Below are 19,654 nucleotides of genomic sequence, written 5' to 3'. Positions count from 1 at the left end.
CTTACAAAGTCATATTTCTTTCATAGTTTTATTTTTCAAACAAAACCAGGGGAAAACTGTAAAGGATAAAAAAGTTCATTTTAACTGTTTCAAGAAAATAGTTGTTAAAAATTCTTCAGTTAGATAGAAAGCACTTATCAGCACATAAATTTTCAGAGTTTCCTAAATATAATATATAGCAGGGCTATATGTTAGAAATCTTATCAGATAATATCTAAATGAAGTATTTTCATGAAGTGCTGTGAATCATGTTATCCCAGATGGTAAAGATCACTTTTCCTACTGATAAGCAGAAATGTAATGATACCAAGTTAAAAATACATGTCATGATTTTGACAGAGTGTTTTAATTGATTGATTCCAGTTTGTTATGACCTAAACTCTCCAAAATGTGTAGCAGCTATCCTTCTAGAAGGAAAAAGGAAGTTAAAGGTAGTGACTATGAAATTACATATATGAGCATATTTTTAAAATGGGAATAAAACTGTCTTTCAATGAAGCAGAATAATTTGATAGTGACACTCCATCCTCGAAAACTGCAAGATGCAATTTTACACTGCTTTGAGTACAAGTATCTTTTGAGCTGTCATGCAGAAATGGTTTCTCTACTTGAAAATGGGGTTTTCCTTTCATCATTCAGGGATGTGCGCCTGTCACTCTCCATTGCCGTCGATACGGGGAGTCGTGATTGTACTCGGAGCTGGAGACACTGCTTTTGACTGTGCAACATCCGCTTTATGTTGTGGAGCCCGCCGCGTGTTCATCGTCTTCAGAAAAGGCTTTGTTAATATAAGAGCTGTCCCTGAGGAGGTAAAATGGAACCATCAGAAAATATGGAGTTGTAACAGATTTTAGGAGACGAAACTGTGAAAGTCAGTCTCCTAGTTAAATTATTAGAATGTTCTTGAAATTGTGAAATGCAAATTAAAAAAATCTGGGCTACCCATAGTTTTTTTTTTTTTTTCTAATTCAGACATTCAAAGTAAAAGAAAATTATTTTATAATACTGATTTGGATAAAATGAAAAATTCATCTTTGTCAGTACATAAGTGCTTCTTATTGTTAGTGTTAGTATCTTTTGAAATGTATAGTATGTAACTAATAACAGTAGAATATGCTAAGTCTTCATTTCCTGAACAACAGGCACTCATCACAAAATGTAGGGATAGTTGGAGAATGTGGTAATTAGAGACCTTTGGAATTCTATATAAGCCAAGTTTATAAGCTCCATTCAAAGTTATATGTCTTGGTCATACGGTCAATTCATTATGCTGGGAAGCCAATAGAACAAAGAGATTGCCATTTATTATTTTTTTAAGAGCTCTGTTGTAAGCATTATTTAGAATTAATAATTGGTTAACTTACTAAAAATGACAGATTTAAAATGATTTCATCCTTACAAGTGACTGGTGACTAATCTTGGGTGAGGCATCAGCTGGGTACATTTACCATGGACTTCTCAAATTTTAATGCTATTAGTAAAGATAATGCCTTTTAAAGGATATTAGTTCCAAGAACAAAAACAAAACATATTTGTAGAAATATAAATTACTCATTTTATCCAGATCAGTATGATAAATGTAATTTGCTTTAGAATGCCTTACTATATTTGGAGTCTCTATACCAGGTAAGAATTATAAGTGTAGTCAATAGGTGATTTGTCACATGTAGATTAACCACAATCCAGATTAATCTCACTAAGATATCAGAGTCCCCACTGGTTCATGGCTGGGTTTCAGACATCAACTTTATTCTCTGGGCTTTCTTTTATCATTTTACCCATTCAAGCTTTTTTTCCAAAATCCGAGGTAGAGATGGTCTTATAATCTTGGGAATTTTTTGTTTTGTTTTGTTTTTTCTGGAGCACTATCTACAGCGTCAATTAATACAATTCCATTATGTTACAAATAAAAAGAAAACAGCCATACTGGAACAGCGATAGTGAGATGAAGTGACTTGCCCAAGATAAAAGAGGATGGGAGCTAATTTTATTCATCTTTGTGTCTCCATGCATAGCACAGAAACTCCACAAAGAATAAATACTTGGCACATATGTTTTGAACTAAATATTTTAAATATTTTTCTTCTGATTCCAATGTCAAATAAGTTTTCATTAGAAAGGCTGCACCCTTAGAGTTGGAAGGGAAGATGACCCTGGACAGAAAGGCCAGTGTACTTTATACTTTATCGTATAGTCATCTTCCATTAACAAAGGTAACTAGAAATGAGTGGTGGCTGTTTCTTCCACCTTCAGTAGAATGTACACAAAAAATGAGACCAGGTAATTACTTGAGAGGGTAGAAGTAGAAATAATTTATCTATTTAATCAATCAATCGACCTACCTTTATTGAACATCCATTTGTGTACCAGGCATTGTTCTAGGCAATTTTAATACAATTGTAATACAGCTTGTACCTAGTGACAGAAGACACTTGATAAGCAAACAAATTAACTGTCACATAAATAGTATTTTGAAAGGTGATTAGTGCTACGGAGAAAAGTTAATATAGAAGTATAAGGAGTGTGTATTTGGGGAGAGGCTACAGTGGAAGAGGTGGCAGGATTTGCCATTTTAAATAGGGTAGTCCAGGAAGGCCTCTCTAAAAAGATGACTTTAGGGCATAGAAATGAAGACTGAGGGAATGTAGACATCTGGGAACAAAACATTCCAGGGAAGGCAAAGGCATCCACCTTTGATTGAAAAAGGCCCTTAAACTTCTGAGAATATAAATAAATAAATAAATAAATAAATAAATAAATAAGGTAAGTCAGTATGACTGGAACAGAGTAAGGGAGGACATTATGTGGTACACTGGGTGAGGTCTTATAGGCATTCATAAGGCCTTTAGTTTTTATTTTGTGTGAAAGAGGAAACCATTGGACTGCTTTGAGCAGAGAAGCACCAAGATCTGAGTTAAATTTCAGGGGCACCTGGGTGGCTCAGTTGGTTAAGCATCTGACTTCAACTCAGGTCATGATCTCACCGTTCATGAGTTTGAGCCCCACGTTGGTCTCCATGCTGACAGCTCAGAGCCTGGAACTGCTTTGGATTCTGTGTCTCCTTCTCTCTCTGCCCCTCCCTGCTTGCATTCTGTCTCTCTCTCTCTCTCTCAAAAATAAATAAGTATTTAAAAATCAATCAATTAATAAATAAATAAAATTTAAAAGGACCGCCCTGTTGAAAATTGATTAACGATGTTCGGGTCAGTAGCACGGAGGCTGTTAGAGGCTAATTGAAAGAGTAGGCTATTAGTCAATGGGACCACATTTTGGGACAGAAAGGATGAGTCCAGGCATAGTTTGGTTGTCAGGCCAGAGTTTACTGGGCTGAACCATGGTTTCCAAACTGTTGAAAAGCAATAGGTCTGTGGAATAACAGGTAACACTGCTGTACAGTACTGTAACTGCAGTATAGCTCAGTAGAACTCAAGTGGCTCTGGGTCCTAATTAAAACTATAAAAACAAATGTTTGGATGTATATTATTGGCTTACAAGAAACCACATTTTTTATATGATCTAAGAACTTCTTCATGGGGCACCTGGGTGGCTCAGTTAGTTAAGCTTTTGACTTCGGCTCAGGTCACGATCTCACGGTTTTGTGGGTTACAGCCCCGTGTCGGGATCTGTGCTGACAGCTCAGAGCCTGGAGCCTGCTTCAGATTCTGTGTCTCCCTCTCTCTCTGTTCCTCCCTGCCTGTGCTCTGTCTCTCAAAAATAAATTAAAAAACCCTAAAAACAAAACAAAAAAAAAACCTTCTTGACTGTGAGCTCCATAAGAACAGGAGCCATGGTCAGCTCTCCTGGTTCCTTTGTTTCTTCCCCCTGCCTAGCGCAATGGTGCCACATATAAAGTCTTCAACAAAGAATTGGGAAATTAGTATTTTCTGGGGGGAATTGGCATCCAGGGCTCCTAGCATCAAAAGAGCTAGTACTTTCCAGGTTAGATTCGTGTTATAGTAATAGGCCTTTGAAGGTTCATTTGGTAATTTTAAGTGAAATTCCTCAACATGAGGGAAGGAATAATATGTAACATATTTTCAGAACATGCATAGATTTTAGGGTTGGGTTATTGGCCAGTGCTCATGCTTTTTTAGGATTGGGGGTTTTAGGATTTAGCATTTCCAGAGGTTCTGATATTAATCCCTCCTGTCCATTACTTGGTTTTGTTATGTCAAAAGAGGGCCCTTGGCATGGCCAGCGCTAGCACTTATGAAACTGGAAAGTCGGGAGGAAGTTCAACACTCCAAGACAAGGTCCTCAGGGAATATGTTCTAGGAAAAAATATTAACTGACAAGAAAAATTTAATAGCATACCCAATTTCTTTGTATTTCTCCTCTTTCTCTTATGCCTTCTACCCCTAATGCACTCAATCTGCAACCACACTTGGATTCTTTAAAGTCAGCGAAGAATGAGAAAAATGGATATTTAGAGTTTCTCTCAAATATGAGTATCGTTTAATGGGTTTGGGCTCTTGGATGGAATTTGGGAATTACATGTATTTTTGTTGGTTAAGGTCCTCACCATTAAGCATGTCAGCATGCAATATTCTAAGCTTCAGTCTAATTCTCAGATGGTCATAGAGGGAGGACAATACAGAGCAATAGTGCTCTCATCCTTTAGTGACAAATATGAATTATTATTATAAAGGCCAGTTACATTTAACATTACATTGTTAGTAACAAAGAACAGTGTGATTGGATCCAGAAATGTTTTAATCTCCTAAAGTGGGAGGCAACACCCAATAGATTCAGCAGTGATAGCCATATCCCAGTTTTCAAATGCAGATGTTCTCAAATTTCCGTATGCATCAGAATCACCTGGAGGGCTGGTCATACATAGCTTGCTGGGCCCTGGTTCCAGAGGTTCTGATTCCAGACATCTGGGAGGGGCCTGAGAATTTGCATTTTTAACAAGTTTCTTGGTGATGCTGAGACTGCGATCCACTGCTCTCATGTATCATCCATGTAGTTTCCAGCTGTCTAATTAGAGCCATCGGCAGTGTGCTGTTTTGGGGCGCTTTCCATCTTAGTTAAGAAAGCATTAATGCTACAGAATATAGGTTTGATGAAACGAAGATATGGAGGCATCATCAGCATATTGATGGAATTCTGATTCCAAATGTCTTTCAGTCTCCCTTGTGGCCTCACACACATGCTAAATAGGATGCTACTGACAAACTAGCACTTCTTAGCTGTGCGTCCTTAGGGAGACCAGCCAATCACTCAGCACTATCCTCTAAGAAGATGAGGGAAAATCTGTTAATAATTCCCTCCAGTATTTTCTGCAAGCTTAAATAGGTGAGATTAAATTTCACAGGATAACAGAATCCCCCAAAATGCTGGTATTAAAAGCTGTTGACAGATCAGATAAAACTGCAAGAATGCTTTAGGCAGTTGGGAATCCCTAAAAGGAGGCATGAAGGTCAGGACTCAGCAGACCTGCTTGAGTAGATAAATTTAAAGGATAAGGTTCGGGAAGAACTTTGTAGTTCTTATTATTACTGAGAAGTATCACTTATTAATTATTACTGGTACAAAATTATTTTACTAGTACGATGCCACCCACCAATTTTAAGAATCTATTGTTCACATATTCAGTTTTTTAATATCAGGAAAACATGATAGATCTTTTAATTCTGTTATATTTAAAATGGGCTCTCCTCTATAGCACTCGCCAGTGCCCCTTGGCTTCCCCCCTATTCATTTGCTAAAATGTTAACTGATTTACCTTTGGTATGCCTGTCTCCATATATTTTAGCTATTCTGGAGGTCAACTCTTTGGTAATTAATGCTACTTTATTATTTTTTTAATAATAAAAATAACAGTGCCAGATTACCTAGTCTGTTAGTCAAAATCTGTTACTGCAACTCTGAAATAATGCATTTTCTTTTTTTTGAAATAATAGATTTTCATGTGAAAGAATGCACTTTTTAGTTGACTCCTGAATACTATACAGCATACCCCATAATAGATCCTTTATGTGGCATGATCTGTGAGCCTCTCCTCAGACATTTTGAATATCAAATGCTGACGTTTATGCTACATTCATTGACACTTTCATTGTCTACATCTTGCTGACTACACATTTTCCTAGAAATAACTAATGCTTTCTAGTTTTTATTTAATTTTAAGAAATATGAACCTGGGACTGTTTTTAGAAAATAACCTCTATAAGCTGACAAATTTAATTTTACTTACTAAGGTGATGCTTATAGCAACTCTTCAATATTTGGCACCTGCATGTCATTTGAGTTGGTGTTCTTCATGGAAAGTAATCAGAGACCTGTTAACATGATTGCTAATATGAAGATATCTGCAAACAAACAAATAAATAAACACACCCAATTAGCCCCAAAACACAATTAGTGGCAGCTAGGGGCTCCCTGGTACTAAGATATTAAGTATACCTTTAATACTTTCATAATGACATGGGAATGACATTCTAAGGATCTGTGTGTGTTTACATTTTTGAAAAGCGTGAAAATTTAGTGTCACGTGAGAAAGTAGAATGGAACAGTTGACAAGGAAGTGGCTAAAGGCTGGAGAACTTTGTTCTAGGTTACATATCCTAGTCTGAGAGTGCCCATCTGTAAAATTACTGTTGTAATTTATATGCTTCTTAAAGCTTTTTATATCCCCCAACTTCTGTATTTTGAACATTCAGACAAAGATGTCTGAATGATGTGGAATCTGGACAGGAAGGCTCTATCTCCTCATGAAATGACAGCAGCTCTATACTGAAAATTTTGGCCATCTCTATAAATATTATACTTGAAACAAGTTGCAATTAATGTATCCCCCGTTAGTTGGAAAAGTAAAATCTGCTACATTCAAGACGTGGATATCAAAGAAACCTGCAGGTGAAGTTGTCAGAATTCTACACTATATGTGAGAATTCAGATGGTGAGTGGGGGAAAAAAAAAAAAAAAAAAAAAAAGACTGTAAATAGGCCAGGAGACAACAGAAGCCTGTGCTCATCAAGATTACATACTTAAAAATCTTAACTATTTTCTTTCTTTTTTTTTTTTCATTTTTTTAAATGTTTATTTTTGAGACACAGAGAGACAGAGCTTGAGTCGGGGAGAGGCAGAGAGACAGGGAGACACAGAATCCAAAGCAGGCTCCAGGCTCTGAGCTGTCAGCACAGAGCCTGATGCGGGGCTCGAAATCCTCAACCGGAGGATTGACGCTCAACTGACGGAGCCACCCAGGCTCAGCTGAGCCCAAGCTTAGTGAGCCCAAGCTTACTGAGCCCAAGCTCACCCAGCTGAGCCCAAGCTTAACTATTTTCAGTAATTCCAAGGAGAGGATGATGACTACATTATATTGACTAGGAATATCTGAGAACTGAAAACTATATATCTTTTGAAAAGGTTTAACAATCATTTAGGATTGGTATGCATATATGTATGTATGTTATCAGATCACTCTTAAGCTTTATTACATAGTAATGTGTTGTTACTCTATTAACTTTCATGTGAAAGTTAGAAGCCCTTCTCCCACTAATAATATTCCTCTCAATTTCCACTGTCTTCTTTTCTTGTCTTATCCATTGGAAATATTAAAAAGTAATTTGCATAATTTAAAAAATATGCATGTTGCTCAGGCACAAAATTCAAAACAGAAAAGTAAATGAATAACATTCCTGAATTAATATAAAAGCAAATAGGGGCGCCTGAGTGACTCAGTTGGTTGAGCAACCAACTTTGGCTCAGGTCATGATCTCACGGTCTGTGAGTTCCACCCCAGCATTGGGCTCTGTGCTCACAGCTCAAAGCCTGGAGCCTGCTTTGGATTCTGTCTCTCTCTCTTTCTGCCCTTCCCCCGCTCACATTCTATGTCTCAAAAAATCAGCATTAAAATTTTTAAAAAATATATAAAAGCTAATAATTGTCATTTTTTAAAGTAATTTTTTTTTTCTTATAAAAAGGTGAATTCACTGGTGCCTGGGTGACTCACTAGGTTAAGTGTCCAATTCTTGATTTCAGCTCTGGTCATAATCTCAGTTTGTGAGATCAAACTCCACATCAGGCCTTTGCATACAGAGTCAAGCCTGCTTGGGATTCTCTCCCTCTTCTCTCTCTGCCCCTTCTCCCACTCATGCATGTGTACTCTTTCTCTCAAAATAAATAAACAAACATTTTTTTAAAAGGTGAACTCATCCTCCAAGATCTGCTCCAAATGTCATTTTTTTTCTTTGCAAGCTTCCTTAGTTTCTTCTTAATTAACCTCTTCTTCCTGTGAGATCTTACAACTCTTTATACTTCCTATATTACAGCACTTGTCACATAGAATAGTTATTACTTTATACCCATCTCACAAATTAAAATGCAAGCTCCTTCAGATGGATTGGTTCATTCAATTTGTATCTGAGTCAAAGTATAGAACAATGCTTGATCCAAGGTGTCATATCAGGGAATTGTGATGAATAAATACTTTCGTGGCATTGAAAATCTTATAGGAAGACTTTAAATGAAAATGAAATACTCAAAATATATAATTTATACATACATACATACACCTCAAAATTACTACTGATGGCTTTTAAAGAAGTATTTTACTTTTAAAGGTTTAAAATATCTCACATTACAGTATCAACCTAACATTAAAAGTAGATTGAAAAAAAAAGTTATTTGTTCCTGGTCTTCAGTCTTTTAAAATATAGCTAAGAATTCAAAAAAAAAAAAAAAAAAGGAAGAAATCATAACCAAGTAATATAAGAGGTAAAAATGAATAAAAATTTATGAAATCAGAGATGATTAGAAGATGAGAGAGGATCCTTGTTTGAACAGAATTTACATAAAGAGGGATTTCACAATTGAAGAGGATACTGCAAAGGCACCAAAGTTACGCAGAAGATAATTTTGTGAGATACTGTGACAGCAGCCAGACATGCTTGACTACAGCAAAAAGTAAGACGAGGAGTAATAAGAGCTAGTTAGAGTGAAGAAAATCTCGTCAGTCATGAATAGTATTTAAAAATACTCTCCTCTTGTAAGAAAGGATGTATTTTATGATCTCTGTGCAAAAGCATTAAAGACTCTAAATTATCCCATGCATTGCATTTGTGGCTTTTGCAGCTCAATAGTGTCACAATAAAATAGTTAAGGGGTAATTGTGTAGTATAACTCTCACATGGAAAAATGTTTCTCTCTGTTCAAGATTCTTCAATTTTAAAAGCTTAAAGTGAAAAAAACCCAGAAGACTGTAACATCATAGTAGGTACTAAAAGGAACCTCACCTTGTGGTTTCAGCAAACTATTCTTGCCAAAGAAAAGAATAATTGCAGAATTCTAAGAGTAGTAAGCCTATCAGAATTGTTCCACTTTCCACCACTGACTGTGAACCTATATAAACTAAAAAGTGCAAAGTATGTTAAGAACTGTTTAGTAAGGGGTACCTGGGTGGCTCAGTCAGTTAAGCATCAAGTTCAGCTCAGGTCATGATCTCATGGTTTGTGAGTTTGAGCCCCACATCAGGCTCTGTGCTGATGGCGCAGAGCCTGGAGCCTGCATTGGTTTCTGTGTCTCCCTCTCTCTCTGCCCCTTCCCTGCTTGCTCACTCTCTCTCTCTCCCAAAAATGAATAAACATTAAAAAAAAAAAAACTGTTTAGTAAATTAAGGAAGATGAGATCAAGAAAAGGTAGACAGAATTTACTGCCTCTATCTTTCTTCATGACCTCAGTAACCAAATTGACCAGAAGATTGGATTGTGAAATCAGACTCACACCAATGAGAGATAAAACCTGCATCAAGCTTTCTTAACAAGTTCAAAGATCTAAATAAACAAAGAAGTGTGGGGTAAACAAGGAGAGCTTCAAGACCACCAAACACAATTTTCCAGGCCCCATCTTGGTACATCAAGATGTACTTCAACCCAGATTAATGTGGGGTCTCTAAACAACATCAGTAGCTCCATCACTTACACAAAAGGATGCTGATTCAACTATAAAACGTCTCCAGTTTATACTCAGTTACATAGTTTATATGACTCTTCACAGAGATCCATGCCCCAAAAATCCAGTTCCCAGGTTTTTGTGTTTGTTTTATTATAGCTATCCTAGATTAGCAGGTAGATCTTGCCAAAAGCATTCTACAGGTAAGGGCTCTCCCACTCGAGAATGCTGACCGATCCTTTGTTTCCCAGTAGCATGTTTACAGAGGCATTTAACCAGGTCTCTTTCCTTCTTTCTTTCTTGAAATAAGCTCCTTTACCTCCCTACATCTTTCCTCACCCAAGGGAGATAATCTATCATATACTACGATTTCCCCGTAGCTAATCCTTTTCCAGTAACTGCTTCCTACTCATTCTTCAAGATTAGTTCCTAGAGTACCTTTTCCAGGCTTCCCTTTCTTGTTGTGCACCACTGCTGTGCAGAATGCCATTTTATCTGCCATTACTGTACACTGTATGTGTGTTACCGCACTGAATAGGATTGCTGATTTGTCTGCATCTGTGAGAGTCTTGAAAGCAGGGATTATTTTATTAGCTATAACACCTAGCACCATTTTTTTTTTTTTTTTTTTACAAAATAGGTACTCAATAAATGTTTGGTAAATTTATGGATGAATGGAACTCTCATTGTGTGGTTCTGAACATTTCTGGTGTATCCAATACTTGATCAGTGATGAAATAAAAGAATATTTTTTCAGGATTATCACTGACCAGAGCAGACCACCAAAAGCATTTTGATTTGAAATTCCTTCTCTAGGTCCTCACGTTCATATAGAATTGATAACTCGTTAAATATCTAGCTATTCAAGGGTAATCTTTATAAAGAATATTATTTCTTCATAGTGTTTCTCAAACTTTACATATTAGAATATAATGTATGCTGGGTTTGAGTTCTCATTATAGTTTATAACCTATAGTTACTTTGCCTATACGCAATCTAAAAATGAGTTGACATCATACTTTTAATTGTAGTAAATTAAGTTGTTTCATAATTTCCACAGTATGATACCTGTAATATTAATCAGACCAAATCATCACATTACATAAAGTTAATCATTCAAATGATCATCATTACTGCATGCTATAGCACTCTATTTTTATTTCACTCAGCATCAACCATGTATCCTCCCTGAATATGGAGGTAAAAATCAAAGCTAAGAAGGTTTTTCTTATTTTCCTAATGTCATGGGAAAAGAAAGTAACAGTTTGTTTTATTGAACCTCAATAATGAAACCTTACAGGTGTTTCCTCCTTCATTCCCTTGGGTAATTATTGGTGGAGATAAGAACAAGAGAGGCTTATATGTTTGTTTGAGGTACCAATTATCCCTCATGAGAACAGGCACCATTGAACAAATAGATAAATATGTGTGCCATGAACAGAAGTTTTCATATACCAAAACTACAGAGTTGCTGCTTATTAATGATCATTAACATTAGGTATTAAAAAGCACTAACACTGACATCTGTGAACTACTTAGCACAGAAGGCTGATTAATTTGCACAATAAAATATTAAGACCCACTGCATGAGTTTGGTCACTCTGGCCCCTCATTTTCTCATGGCAGTGTAACTGACAGCTGAGAAAGAGCATCATTTACTTTTTATTTCAACCTCACAACATACGATGCTGTGGCCAGGTAGCATGTCTACTGTATGCCCAGTGTTATACTTGCTTCAGGATGGGTGTTTAGAGGCCACTGAGTCCATATACTACTAGTTGGTTGTCCGTTCTTTAACTTGAATGTCCTCCGGGTTTTCATAATAGTTATTCTTGGTAAACAAAATGTTATTAAAAGTCTACTATGTGCTAGCCATTTTGATGGGGCTGAAATTCACTTGATGTCCTTCCATGTGGCATATTGGCTAGAGTATATTCTGATTTGCCAGGCATCTGTTTGACATTCATCTGCTTGTATTCGTCATTTGTTAAATACTTTAATATCACTCCTTGACCCTGGGGATAGGAAGTTAAATAAAATATTCTTTCTGTGTTCAACGAGTTTTTTAAAGGATTTTACTTACTAGCAAATAAATTTATTTTAAATTCTATCTTAATTTTCCATTTTTAAATCTTGAGATTATGTGTTCTGTGTCTCTACTATCTACTTTATGAAGTAATACTTCTTTGTTCTAAACTTAAACTTTCTCTGGATTCAAGGAGTTGCCATTAGTTCATTTACAATATTGAGTCCCTAAGTCCATCACTTGGTTTCTATATGTCATAATTTTATTGTACTTCAAAACTTACTTAGAATAGGAAGCTTGATTCTCTTCTTCCCACTGAGGGCAGCCTTTATCAGGCCAACTCCTTGACCATTAATTTGCCTTTGAATAGATCCTTTCCTGTTCTAATTAACCTTGTTTTGAGATTGAACAACTAGAACCATCCAAAGCTCATTCTTTCAAATGTGCCACAATTGCTGTCTTTGTAGATTAATGAATATCACCCAGGATTTTGTTCAGCCATATCAGGATTTTAACCAGGTTTTATTATTCCTCAGTATATGTTTGGTTTCTCTGAACCTCAGGTTTTCTTCTTAGCAAGGAAATAATGCTCCTTCTCACATAGGATTAGTTGTGAGTGCAGCAAACAGCAGAGTGCCTGAGGTTGGGTGCTAAGGCTGTAAATCATGATTGATACCCATTCATATGTTATTGGCTTTTTGAGCCACAATAAGGAGAAAAACTTGGCTTGAAACTTAATACTTAAAAAATAATAATAACTGATATATGTGTCATAAACATATCTTCTGTGTGAAAATTAAAATGAGCCATATGTAAAGCACTTAAAAGAATATCTGCTCTATAAGTATTTATTTATTTATTATCTGGCTAGACAGATTTCTTAAATAGTGAAAGTAAATTCGTCTGTTGCCCAGAAATAATTCAAAGGATATATCACTTGACACATGACTTTATGTACTTTGAATTCTCATTTTCCTAATACTTCCCTGTTGACTGAGATAAATCTTATCATCTCAAAAAAATGTTACCATCTTAGCTTTTCTTTTCCCAATATCAGTACTTTCCAAATAAATACATATGTTAAAGTGATATCTTCCTATCTTTCCTTTAAAAGTTTTTCCATCTCTGGGGTGCCTGGGTGGCTCAATTGATTGAGTGTCCGACTTCAGCTTAGGTCATGATCTTGCAGTTCATGACTTCAAGCATCGCGTTTGTCTCTGTGCTGACAGCTCAGAACCTGAAGCCTGCTTCAGATTCTGTCTCTCTCTCTCTGTCCTTCCCCCACTTGCACTGTCTCTCTCTCTCTCAAAAATAAATAAATGTTAAAAAAATTTTTAATTAAACATAAAAGTTTTTCCATTTCTTGCATAAAATGAAAAATCTAGCTACTTAATAGCAAAATGGCAAGAAATGGTATGATTTATGTCTGCTGCCCAGTATTATACTCTTACATATTTTAGAGAATATAAAACATGTCAAAGTTCAAAAGCAAAATTTCAGAGTAATCTTTTGTGGGGGCCAGTGTTAATACTCCTCAACTTTTGTGCACTGTTAGATATCTGTCACAAATACTGAATATTTAAATACCAGCTATCAATGCTAGTGCATATGGGAAATTATGATATGAGCTGAGGATATATTAAAATACAGTTTCCTTGTGATCATAACTGTATATAGCTTTTAATCCCTCAGAAGTCAAAACCATGGTAAGAATACTACTAAAGCATGTTCAAGCATTAAGTCATTGGTAGTCATTTTTTTTTAATTTTGATTTGTTCGCAGTGTCCAGTTTTGTTTTTATTTTTATTTTCATTTTATTTATTTTTAATTTATTTATTGTTTAATTTACATTCAAATTAGTAAACATATGGTGCAACAATGATGTCAGAAGTAGATTCCTTAATGCCCCTTACCCATTTAGACTATCTCCCTTCCCACAACCCTTCCAGAAACCATCTCTTTGTTCTCTATATTTAAGAGACTTTTATGTTTTGTCTCCCTTCCTGTTTTTATATTATTTTTGCTTCCCTTCTGTCTTCCCTAGTTCATCTGTTTCATATCTTAAATGCTTCATATGAGTGAACTTATAGGTTTATCTTTTTCGGACTGACAAATTTTTCTTAACATAATACACTCCAGATCCATCCATGTAGTTGTAAACGAAAGACTTAATTCTTTTTGATTGTGAAGTAATACTCAATTGTGTGTGTATATATATATATATATATATATATATATATATATATATACACCACATCTTCTTTATCCATTCCTATCGATGGGCATTTGGGCTCTTTCCATACTTTGGCTATTGTCAATAGCACTGCTATAAACATTGGGGTGAATGTGCCCCTTCAAAACAGCACACTTGTTTCCCTTGGATGAATACCGGGTAGTGCAATTGCTGGGTTGTAGGGTAGTTCTACTTTTAATTTTTTGAGGAACCTCCATACTATTTTCCAGAGTGACTGCACTAGTTTGCATTCCCACCAGCAATGCAAAAGATATCCTCTTTCTCCACATCCTCGCCAACATCTGTGGTTGCCTGAGTTGCTAATGTTAGCCATGCTGACAGGTGTTAGGTGGTATCTCATTGTGGATTTGATTTGTATTTCCCCAATGATGAGTTATTTTGAGCATTTTTTCATGTGTCAGTTGGCAATCTGGATATCTTTTTTGGAGAAGTGTCTATTTGTTTCATGTCTTTTGCCCATTTCTTCACTGGATTATTTGTTTCTTGGGTGTTGAGTTTGATAAGTGCTTTATAGATTTTGGATACTAACCCTTTATCTGATATGTCGTTTGTGAATATCTTCTCCCATTCCACTGGTTGCCTTTTATTTTGCTGATTGTTTCCTTCACTATGCAGAAGCTTTTTATTTTGATGAGGTCCCAAATACTTCATGTTTGCTTTTGTTTCCCTTGCCTCTGGAGATGTCTTGAGTAAGAAGTTCCTGCAGCCAAGGTCAAAGAGGTTTTTACCTGCTTTTTCCTCTAGGATTTTGATGGCTTCTTGTCTCACAGTTAGGTCTTTATTCAATTTTGAGTTTATTTTTGTGTATGGTGTAAGAAAGTGGTCCAGGTTCATTCTTCTGCGTGTCGCTGTCCAGTTTTCCTAGCACCACTTGCTGAAGAGACTTTATTCCATTGGATATTCTTTCCTGCTTTGTCAAAAATTAGTTGGCCATACATTTGTGGGTCCATTTATGGGGTATCTATTCTGTTCCACTGATCTGCGTGTCTGTTCTTGTGCCAGTATCATAGTGTCTGGATGATTACAGCTTTGTAGTATAGCTTGAAGTCTGGGATTGTGATGCCTCCTGCTTAATTTTCTTTTTCAGGATTGCTTTGGCTATTCGGGGTCTTTTCTGGTTCCATACAAATGTTAGGATTATTTGTCCAACTCTGTGAAGATTGCTGGTGTTATTTTGATAAGGATTGCACTGAATGTGTAGATTGCTTTGGGTAGCATCAACATTTTAACAATATTTTTTCTTCCTATCCAGGAGCATGGAATCTTTTTCCATTTTTTGGTGTCGTCTTCAATTTCTTTCATTATCTTTCTATAGTTTTCAGTGTATAGATGTTTCACCTCTTTGGTTAGATTTATTCCTAGGTATTTTATGGGTTTTGGTGCAACTGTAAATGGGATCAATTCCTTGATTTTCTTTCTGTTGCTTCATTGTGGGTGTATACGAATGCAACTGATTTCTGTTCGTTGATTTTATATCCTGCAACTTTGCTGAATTCATGAATTAGTTTTAGCAGTTTTTTGGTGGAATCTTTTGGGTTTTCCAAATAGAATATCATGTCATCTGTGAAGAGTGAAAGTTTGGCCTCCTCCTGGCCAATTTGAATGCCTTTTATTTCTTTGTGTTGTCTGATTGCAGAGGCTAAGACTTCCAATACTTGAATAACAGTGGCAAGAGTGGACATCCCTGTCGTGTTCCTGACCTTAGGGGGAAAGCTCTCAGTTTTTCCCCATTGAGGATGATATTAGCAGTGCATCTTTAATATATGGCTTTTATGATCTCGATGTATGATCCTTCTATCCCTACTTTCTTGAGGGTTTTTTATCAAGGAAAGGATGCTGTGTTTTGTTATATGCTTTCTCTGCATCTATTGAGAGGATCATATGGTTCTTGTCCTTTCTTTAATGATGTGAAGTATCACATTGATTGTTTTGCAGATATTGAACCAGTCCTGCATCCCAGATATAAATCCCACTTGGCCTTGGTGAATAATTCTTTTAATGTATTGTTGGATCTGGTTAGCTAGTATCTTGTTGAGGATTTTTGCATCCATGCCCATCAGGGAAATTGGACTATAGTTCTCCTTTTTGGTGGGGTCTTTGTCTGGTTTTGGAATCAAGGTAATTCTGGCTTTATAGAAAGAGTTTGGAAGTTTTCCTTCCATTTCTATTTTTTGGAACAGCTTCAAGAGAATAGGTGTTAACTCTTCTTTAAATGTTTGATAGAATTCCCCTTGAAAGCCATCTGACCCTGAACTCTTGTTTTTTGGGAGATTTTTGATTACTAATTCTATTTCTTTACGGGTTATGGGTCTGTTTAAATTTTCTATTTCTTCCTGTTTCAGTTTTGGTAGTTTATATGTTTCTAGGAGTTTGTCCATTTCTTCCAGATTGCCCATTTTATTGGCATATAATAGCTCGTAATATTCTGTTATTATTGTTTGTGTATCTGCAGTGTTGGTTGTGATCTCTCCTCCTTCATTCTTGATTTTATTTATTTGGGTCCTTTCCTTTTTCTTTTTGATCAAATTGGCTACGGGTTTACCAAATTTGTTAATTCTTTCAAAGAACCAGCTCCTGTTTTCATTGATCTGTTCTACTGCTTTTTTGGTTTTCATAACACTGATTTCTGCTCTAATCTTTATTATTTCCTGTATTCTGGTGGTTTTGGGTTTTATTTGCTGTTCTTTTTCCAGCTCTTTGAGTTGTAAGGTCAGGTTGTGTATCTGAGACGTTTCTTCCTTCTTTAGGAAGGCTTGGATTGCTATATAGTCCCTTCTTATAACCACTTTTGCTGCATCCCAAAGGTTTTAGGCTGTGGTGTTATCGTTTTCATTGGTTTCCATGTAATTTTTAATTTCCTCTTTAATTTCTTGGTTAGCCCATTCATTCTTTATTAGGGTGTTCTTGAGTTTCCAATAATTTGTTATCTTTCCAGATTTTTTTCTTGTGGTTGACTTCCGAGTTTCATAGTGTCGTGGTCTGAAAATATGCACAATATGATCTCGATCTTTTTGTACTTGTTGAGGGCTGATTTCTGTCCTAGTATGTGATCCATTCTATAGTTGTTCCATGTGCACTCGAGAAGAATGTGTATTCTGCTGCTTTAGCATGAAATGTTCTGAATGTGTCTGTTAAGTCCATCTGGTCCAGTGTGTCATTCAAAGCCATTGTTTCCTTGTTGATTTTCTGTTTAGATGATCTGTCCATTGCTGCAAGTGGGGTGTTGAAGTCCCCTACTATTATGGTATTATTATAAATGAGTTTATTTAAGTCTGTGGTTAATTGATTTATATATTTGGGTGCTCTCACATTTGGAACATAAATGTTTATAATTGTTAGGTCTTCTTGGTAGATAGACCCCTTAATTATGATATAATGCCCTTCTTCAGCTCTTGTTACAGTCTTTATTTTAAAATCTAGATTGTCTGATATAAGATTGGCTACTCTGGCTTCTTTTGGCAACCATTAGCATGATAGATGGTTCTCCATCCCCTTATTTTCAATCCGAAGGTGACTTTAGGTCTAAAATGGGTCTCTTGTAAACAGTGTATAGATGGATCTTGTTTTCTAATCCATTCTGTTACCCTATGTCTTTTGATTGGAGCTTTTAGACCATTGATGTTTAGAGTGAGTACTGAAAGATATGAGTTTATTGCCATAGTAATAGTTGGAGTTTCTGGTAGTGTTCTCTGGTCCTTTCTAGTCTCTGTTGCTTTTGGTCTTTTTTTTTTCATCTTTTCTCCCCTCAGAGAGTCCCCCTTAAAATTTCTTGCAGGGCTGGTTTAGTGGTCACAAACTCCTTTAATTTTTGTTTGTCTGGGAAACTTTTTATCTCACCTTCTGTTTTGAATGAGAACCTTGGTGGATAAAGAATTCTTGGCTGCATATTTTTCCAATTCAGCACATTGAATATATCCTGCCACTCCTTTCTGGCCTGCCACGTTTCTGTGGATAGGTCTGCTGTGAACCTGATCTGTTTTCTTTTGTATGTTAAGACTTTTTTTTCACTTGTTGCTTTCATGATTCTTTCCTTGCCTGAGAATTTTGTGAATTTCACTATGATATGCCCAGTTGATGGTTGGTTTTTGTTGAATCTAATGAGTGTCCTCTGTGCTTCCTGGATTTTGATGTCTATGTCTTTCCCCAGGTTAGGAAAATTTTCCACTATGATTTGCTCACATAAATTTTCTGCCTCTTTTTCTCTCTTCACATTCTCGGACACCTGTGATTCTGATGTTATTCCTTTTTAATGAGTCACTGAGTTCTATAATTTTTATTTCTTGCTCTTTTGCCTTAGTCCCCTGTTTTCTTCTGCTTCATTATTCTCCATAAGTTTGTCCTCTGTGTTGCTGATTCGCTGCTCTGACTCATCCATCCTTGCCGCCATGGCATCCATTTGAGATTGCAGCTCAGTTTTAGCATTTTTTATTTCATCCTGACTAGCTTTTACTTCTCAGAAGGTGATTCTAATCTATTTTCAACCCCAACTAGTATTATTATCATTATTGTAAATTCTGGTTCAGACATCTTGCTTGTATCTGTGTTGATTAAGTCCCTGGCTGTCAATTCTTCCTGTTCTTTCTTTTGGGGTGAATTCCTTTGTTTCATCATTTTGTAGAAAGAAAAGGAATTAATAAAGAAAAAAAAATTTAAATTAAAAAATTAAAAGCAACACAAGGAAATAAAATAAAGGATGCTAGATCCTAGGTGTGTTTTGCTCTGGTTGTTGAAAGAAGCTTGATAGATTAGATAAAAAATGGAAAGATAAGAAAAGAAAAAATGAGAAAAAAAAGAATTAAAAAAGGAAGACTTTTGAAAATAGGAAAAAATTAATACAGTAAAATAGAATAAAATGAAATGATGAAAGTAAAATAGAATTTTAAAAATTTACAAAAATGGGGGCGCCTGGGTGGCGCAGTCGGTTAAGCGTCCGACTTCAGCCAGGTCACGATCTCACGGTCCGTGAGTTCGAGCCCCGCGTCGGGCTCTGGGCTGATGGCTCAGAGCCTGGAGCCTGTTTCCGATTCTGTGTCTCCCTCTCTCTCTGCCCCTCCCCGGTTCATGCTCTGTCTCTCTCTGTCCCAAAAATAAATAAAAAACGTTTGAAAAAAAAAAAAAATTAAAAAAAAAAAATTTACAAAAATGTAAAACATAGATTAGAAAAAAAATAAAGAAAAATATTTTAAATAAAAGTGGAAAATAAGTTTTTTCTTTTTCTGTATTCAAAAATAGGAAAAGAAAAATTAAAAAGAATTGAATGAAATGACCAACAGACAGAATGAAGTATGATTGAAAGTACATCTGTTTTCCCATAGAAGTCAAGCTATAAAGCACTTTATAGTCCATATACTAAGCAGGTGGAGAGACTTGTGTTTTTCTTTTTTTTTTAATTTTTTTTTTCAACGTTTTTTATTTTATTTTTGGGGCAGAGAGAGACAGAGCATGAACGGGGGAGGGGCAGAGAGAGAGGGAGACAC

At 35.9% G+C, this 19,654-nt stretch overlaps 1 protein-coding gene and 1 long non-coding RNA gene across 3 annotated transcripts in view; one reads left to right on the top strand and one right to left on the bottom strand.

Moving 5' to 3' along the window:
- DPYD (dihydropyrimidine dehydrogenase) overlaps positions 1–19,654 on the top strand; it is an 878,551-nt gene that overhangs the window by 399,489 nt on the left and 459,408 nt on the right. For both annotated transcript variants that reach the window (XM_086717643.1, XM_025935274.2), the window contains one exon: positions 640–809. In XM_086717643.1, coding sequence (XP_086573769.1) covers positions 640–809 — 170 coding nt within the window. The remainder of the gene's footprint in view (positions 1–639; positions 810–19,654) is intronic.
- On the bottom strand, positions 6,173–9,335 carry LOC147578192 (uncharacterized). Its single transcript, XR_015254911.1, has 2 exons — positions 9,243–9,335; positions 6,173–6,314 (listed from the first exon to the last, which is right to left on the bottom strand). It is a non-coding gene; the product is annotated as an uncharacterized LOC147578192 (long non-coding RNA).

Source organism: Puma concolor, chromosome C1, assembly GCF_028749965.1.
Source record: "Puma concolor isolate L17-30 chromosome C1, mPumCon1.1.hap2, whole genome shotgun sequence".
NCBI lineage: Eukaryota > Metazoa > Chordata > Mammalia > Carnivora > Felidae > Puma > Puma concolor.
Note: the sequence above shows the minus strand (reverse complement) of the source record. Positions and strands in the feature narration are given on the sequence as shown.